Source organism: Photinus pyralis, unplaced genomic scaffold (assembly GCF_008802855.1).
Source record: "Photinus pyralis isolate 1611_PpyrPB1 unplaced genomic scaffold, Ppyr1.3 Ppyr1.4_LG2, whole genome shotgun sequence".
NCBI lineage: Eukaryota > Metazoa > Arthropoda > Insecta > Coleoptera > Lampyridae > Photinus > Photinus pyralis.
In genome coordinates, this window is record NW_022170403.1 from 14,422,672 (window position 1) to 14,429,501 (window position 6,830).

General features: G+C 38.2%; 2 protein-coding genes across 2 annotated transcripts; both read right to left on the bottom strand.

Moving 5' to 3' along the window:
* Window positions 1–894: 894 nt before the first annotated feature.
* LOC116163840 lies at window positions 895–2,472 on the bottom strand. The gene is made up of 2 exons (XM_031477970.1): window positions 1,982–2,472; window positions 895–1,906 (listed from the first exon to the last, which is right to left on the bottom strand). Exons 1-2 carry the CDS (start codon window positions 2,470–2,472, stop codon window positions 895–897), a joined length of 1,503 nt encoding a protein of 500 aa, XP_031333830.1.
* Window positions 2,473–2,524: 52 nt separating this feature from the next.
* Window positions 2,525–3,090, bottom strand: LOC116162618 (the record flags this gene model as incomplete). Its single annotated transcript, XM_031476261.1, is given in 1 exon segment — window positions 2,525–3,090. A coding segment is annotated over 1 exon segment (546 nt), but the record flags the coding sequence as incomplete, so codon positions are not given.
* Window positions 3,091–6,830: the final 3,740 nt, after the last annotated feature.

A 6,830-nucleotide genomic window follows, 5' to 3' on the forward strand; every position in this document is an offset into this window, starting at 1 on the left:
GTGCTAGTGTGTGTGTACGTGGTGGTAGTTGTAGTATGTCTAGGTTTGGTGTAAATGTGATGTGTATGAGACCTGTAACAGATATAAAGGGAAGTATTAAGACTTTATCCTGTTTCCATATTCTTTGGACTTCTTGTGCGAGGGGTGTATATTTTTCAATTTTTTCTTGGTGTTTTTTGTGAATGTTGTCGTCGTTTGGTATGCTGATGTCGATTAGGTATGTTGTTTTGTTATGCTTGTCTGTGTATGTGATGTCTGGGCGATTGTGTGTAATTGTTTTGTCAGTGTGTATGGTTCGATCCCAATATATTTTTATGTCTTGGTTTTCTGTGACTGTTGTTGGTGTGTATGTGTAGTAGGGTTGTGTGTCAATATTGGTGTTGTGTTTCTGTATTAGTGCCTGGTGTATTATGCCTGCTACAAGATTGTGTCTGTTTGTATATTCCTTTCCTGCTAGTATTTTACAACCACTGGTGATGTGGTCTATTGTTTCTTTTCCTATGTGACATTTTCTGCAGTTGTCATTTTCCATGTCTTCTTTTAGAATAGATTTTCTGTAATTTCGTGTTGCTATGACTTGGTCCTGAATTGCGATTAGAAAACCTGTTTCAGGTTGTATGATCCCGTCTTGTAGCCACTTGTAACTTTGTTGCGTGTTGATGTGTTCGTCTTGTACTATGTGTGGGTGTCTACCGTGTAGTTGTTTGTGTAACCATTGTTCCTTTTTATCTTGTGTTGTTTGATAGTGTGGATGTGTGATGTTTGTGTCGTGAAGGTTGAGGGGTGTGTAGCCTTTGTCTGCTCGTGTAATTGCTGCATGAATGGGGTGTTCTTGATTGTGAAAGTATTGTCTTAGGTGTTGTATGTGTGTCGAGTGTAGTTCAGCTATGTCTATTAAACCTCTTCCTCCTTCTCGTCTGCTAATGGTGATGCGTTCTTTTGCCGAGTTAGGATGTAGGTACCTAGTTTTCTATGTTTAGTAAGTTGTGCTCGTGTTAAGATGTTTATGTTTTCCAAGTCTGTATCTGTCCATTTTATAATTCCAAACGAGTATGTAAGAGTAGGGATTGCGTATGTGTTTACAGCTTTGAACAGATTTTTTGAATTAAGCCCTGTTTTTAGGATTTGGTTGAGTCTTTTCTTGTATTCATCCTTTAGTTGTTGTTTGATTAATGTGTGTTTAATGGTCGTGCTTTGATTTATGCCTAAATATTTGTATGTTTCATTTATCTGCATGTTTGTTAGTATTTCGTTGTTTAAAGTTTCTGGTTCGCTTTCATCTGTTAGTTTCCCTCTTTCTATGTGCATGGCTTTACATTTTTCGATCCCAAATTCCATATTAATGTCTTTTGTAAATTTTTCTATTATTTTTACCAGTTGTGTCAGTTGTGATTTTGTTGCAGCGTATATTTTTATGTCATCAATGTACAGCAAATGGGTGATTTTGTGTCCTTCTTGTTTATCGTGTTTTATCTTGAAGCCGTAGTTAGTTCTGTTCAGTATGTTAGAGAGTGGGTTCAGACACATGCAGAACCATAACGCGCTTAGAGAGTCGCCCTGAAATATCCCTCTCTTGATTCTTATCGTCTCTGTTATTATTTGTTCTGTGTTCGTTGCAAGAAGTATTTGTGTGTTCCAAGTTTGCATGATTGTTTTGAGGAAATGATGTAGTGTTGGATTTATTTTGTATATGTTCATGATTTTGTTTAGCCAGCTGTGTGGTACGGTATCAAACGCTTTCCTGTAGTCTATATAACATGTGCATATGTTACGTTTATCTGTTGTTGCCTGTCTCATGATGACCGAGTCTATTACTAATTGTTCTTTGCATCCTTGGCTGTGTTTTCGGCATCCTTTTTGTTCTTCGGCTATTATGTTGTTGTTTGTGAGGTGTGTGTCTATTTTCCTGCATAGTGTGGCTGTAATTATTTTATATAAGGTAGGTAACCACGTTATGGGTCTGTAGTTGGCTGGGTTTTACGTTTCAGCGTTTTTTGGTGTGATGAATGTGGGAAATTCTGTAGGATTTTGGATGACTTTGTTTATCTGTGCTGTTAAGTGTTTGTGTAGGATCGTGAATCGTTTGTACCAAAAGTTATGTATGTTATCTTTACCAGGACCTTTCCAGTTTGGTAGTTGTTTAATTGTTTGTTTTAACTCTTTTTCCGTTACTATGTAATCTTCTTGTTCTTTGATATCCCCATGTATTTGTTCTTCTTCTTCGATCCAGTATGCTTTATCATTGTGTTTACTTTCATGGCTCCACATATTTTTCCAAAAGTTTGTTATGTCTGTTTTACTGGGGGGTCTAACTTCATATTTTGTACTGGTTTTTAACTTTTTATAAAATTGTTTTTCACTTTTGTTGAACATATTGTTGTCTGCTTTTATCTGGTTAGATTCTTTGTATCGAGTCAGACGTGAGGAATACACTGCTAGTTTCTGTTTGAGTGTGTCGTTTATCTCATACATGTTCTCTGACGTTCCTTTCTTGATTTTTTCTATATGTTTTGTGATTTTCTTTGATCTGTTTCCTTTTTCATACTAAGTTATTCTTCCGATGTCTCTTCTTAATTTGTTTATTTTTGTCTCTATTCTCTGTTGCCATTTTGGTTTCTTTTGCTTGGTACTTGTTAGTTTAAGATTCACTGTTTGTTTCGTAAATTGTCCATTGCACGCTAGTACCGTTTTTGCAGCTGCGTAGGTTACTAAATGTAGTTCTTCAAGGTTACTGTCTTCTGTTACGTATTGTGATATGATGTTATGGTTCATTAAGTTTATCAGCTGTTTGGTTTCTTTTTTGAATATTAGTTTTGGCAATGTTTCTCGTTTCGTGGGATCCGTTCCTGTCCATAATGCTATGTTTGTTTCCATTTCAGTTGTTAGAAGGTCTGCGTATTGTGCCTGTGATGTGGTAGGATTGTGTGTTTTTTGTGTTGGTGTGTTAATCTGTGTTTCATGTGTGAGGGTATTTTCTTGTGGTGTTACTGTGATAGTGTCTTCTTGGGGGTCTATCCTTGTATCAGTTTGTGTTACATGTTGTGGTGCTGGTTGGGTGTGTATTTCTTGAGCTATTTCTTCTTTGATTAGTTGTATTTCGTGAGGTGAAATTCTGTTGTTTTGTACTATGGCTCGTTTTTGGTCTATGACTCGTTGTTGGGTGACTGATTGTGCTAAGTGTGGGTATTCTGCGATGAAGAGAGTGTGCATTTCTTGTTTGTATCCGGTAAGTTTTGTTTCAAGTTTGGTCGTTTTGTAGTAACAGCGCATAACAGTTTTGTTCATGTTTATATCCCATGTCATGCGTTGTCGGGGTTTCCCGGCCTTAGTGGTTGCAGGTTGACCTGGCAAAACACGTTCAGCTGGGTTAATGTTCGAAGCAGGGTCGTTGTCCGTATGGTCGAGTGTCCTGTTCCCGCGTCGTCCTCGACCTTGACGACGCTCGTCCGAGGCTTCTGTTCGTGTATTTGGAACCGCCTTTCACCTATGTGGGGGGTTGGCCCAGCACAGGGTTAGATAAGGGTACGCGTGCTCGCTACGCACGTAAGGTAAGAGGTTACCTTCCCTTGCGGGATTATTATTATTATTATTATCGGTGTTTCTTGTGAGAACTCAGGTCTAGCCTGGTTAACTAATCGCACGGATTAAAATCAAGTAACGATTAGTGTCTGTGTCTGTGTCTGGTGAAGTTATGTAGGGTCCTTTAAAAAAAAAAAAAAAAAAAAAAAAAAAAAACACACACATTGGACATCTAGGGATAGTATGTAATTCGTACTTACCAACATACCTATTGATGGGCACAATAGCCAACGCTATCAGGAAAGAGGAAAACAAAACAAAACAAAAAAATCATTATAATAATTCCTGTAATTTTATTAAATGGAGTTCATTGTGTAAGTGTTTCTTTGGCTTTGACGTTTGGTTGAATACGAGTGCTGTTGCTGATAACGTGTGTGTTTCTGTGAAGAAGGGGTTGTTGTGTTTTTTAATTGTATTTATTGGTGTTTCTTTGTTCCTGAGGTCGTATTTGTGAGTTGCTTTGGGTTTTTGGTGGAGATATTGCAGTTTTTGTGAGCCTTGGTTGCCTGTTTAAGGTTTTTTGCGTTTCGGTTGTATTACTGAGTGGGTTGTTTCTGAGAAGAAGGGAGTATTGTGTTTTTTAACTGTGCTAGGCGGTGTAACTTTATTGGATGGAACCTGTCTTTGTAGTACATGTTGCGTTACTGTGTTTATGGTGTTTTCTTTGTTCTTGAGGTTTGTTTTGTGAGGTTGCTGGGTTATTGATGGAAAATTACAGTATTTTTGTGAGCCTAGTAGTGCCTGTATAGGTTTTGCGTTTGGGTTGGAATACAGTGGTTGTGATTTAACGTGGTGTGCTTCGGTGGAAGAAGGAGTTATGTGTTTTTTAATTGTCTAGGGCGTGTAACTTTATTGGGTGGACCTGTCTTTGTGTGCATGTTGCGGTTACTTGTATTTTATGATGTTTCTTTGTCTTGAGGTTGTATTGTGAAGTTGCTGGGGTTTGGTGAGAAATATTTTAGTATGTTTGTGAGCCTGTAGGTTCTGTTAAGGTTTTTGCGTTGCGTGAATACGAGGGGTTGTTGAAATGTGCGTGTGTTTCTGTGAAGAAGAGTTTATGTGTGTTTTTTTAACTGTGCTAGGGCGTGTAATTTTATTGGGTGGACCTGTCTTTTGTATGCATGTTTGCGTTAGTTGTATTTATGGTGTTTATTTGTCTTGAGGTTGTATTTGAGAGGTTGCTTGGGTTTTTGCTGGAGATATTTAGTATTTTGTGAGCCTGTAGTTCTGTTAGGTTTTTTGCGTTGCGGTTGAATACGAGTGGGTTGTTGAAAATGTGGGTGCGTTTTCTGTGGAAGAAGGAGTTTTTGTGTTTTTTAAATGTGCTAGGGCGTGTAACTTTATTGGATGGACCCTGTCTTTGTAGTTGCATTGTTGCGTTACTTGTAACTTTATGGTGTTTCTTTGTTTCTTGAAAGTTGTATTTCTTGTTGTTGCATGGGTTCTGGTGGGACATTACGATTTTGTGAGCTGTAGTGCTTTAAGGTTGTTGCGTTTGGGTGAGTACAAGTGGGTTGTGTTTGTGATAACGTGGTGTGTTTTCTGAGAAGAAAGAGTATTGTTGTTTTTTTAAGCTGTGCTAGGCCGTGTGGTGAGGGGCGTCTTTGTAGTGCGTGTTGCGGTTTACTTGTATTTATTTGGCGTTTGTTTGTTCAGAAGTTTGTTTTGTGTGGTTGGTGAGTTTAAAGGTTGGAAAATATTACAGTATTGTTGGTGAGTCTAAAGTGCTGTTTTAGGTTTTGACGTTTGGGTTGAATACTAATGGGTGGTGATAATGTGGTTGCTTCAGAGCGTGAATCTCTGGATTTGTAGCTAATATGTTGTATCATTTGTTGGCTTGTTTGTTCGGTAGTGTATTTGTGTGGTTTGTTTGGGTTAGAGCGTGGAGATATTACAGTATGTTGTGTACCGTGTTGATGAGCGAGTACTGTTTTTTACATGTATACGTTGTGGATCATTTCTGTATTGTAGTAATCTTGTGTTATGTTTAGGAAATTTACGAACAATAATTGGCATGTAAAACAACAGTAACTTCGCTCACAACACGGTACACAACATACTGTAATATCTCCAACCTCGTAACCCAAACAAACACACAAATACAACTTACCGAACAAACAAGCCACAACAATGATACAACATATTACTACAATCAGAGATTCACCTCTGAAGAAAACCACATTCACCACCCTTAGTTATTCACCCAAACGGCAAAAGCCTAAACAGCACTTTAGGACTCCACTACATACTGTAATTTCCCAAACTTAACTCAACCAACCACACCAAACACAATTCCTGAAACAAAACAAACGCAATAAATACAAGTAACGGCAACACGCACTACAAAGACCGGCCCTCACCCACACGGCTAGCACGCTAAAAAAACCAATTACTCTTTCTTCTCAGAAACACACACGTATCACAAACACAACCCACTTGTACTCAAACCCAAACGGCAACAACCTTAACAGCACTACAGGCTCACAAAATACTGTATGTCTCCACCAGTTAACCCATGCAACAACAGAAATACAACTTCAAGAACAAAGAGAAACACCATAAATACAAGGTAACGCAAATGCACTACAAGACAGGTCCATCCAATAAAGTTACACGCCCTAGCACATTTTTTAAAAAACACAAAAAACTCCTTCTTCACAGAAACGCACCACATTTTCACAACCCACTCGTATTCAACCGCAACGCAAAAAACCTTAACAGAACTACAGGCTCACAAACATACTAAAATATCTCCAGCAAAAACCCAAGCACCTTCTCAATACAACCTCAAAGAACAAATAAAACACCATAAATAAACTAACGCCAACATGCACTACAAGGAACGAGGTCCACCAATAAAATATCACGCCCTTAGCACAGTTAAAAAAACACATTAACTCCTTCTTCACAGAACACACCACATTTCACAACCCACTTCGTATTTCAAACCGCAACGCAAAAAACCTTAACAGGAACTACAGGCACTCACAAAATACTAAAAATATCTCCACCAAAAACCCAAGCAACTTCACAAATACAACCTCAAGAACAAAGAACATTCATAAATACAGTAACGCAACATGCCTACAAAGACAGGCCAACCCAATTAAAGTTACCACGCCCCTAGCAACAATAAAACAATAACTCCTTCTTCACCGAAGCACACCACGTTATCACAACCCACTCGTATTCCAACCAAACGCCAAAACCTACTACAGCACTACTAGCTCACAAAAAAAAAATTTTTTTTA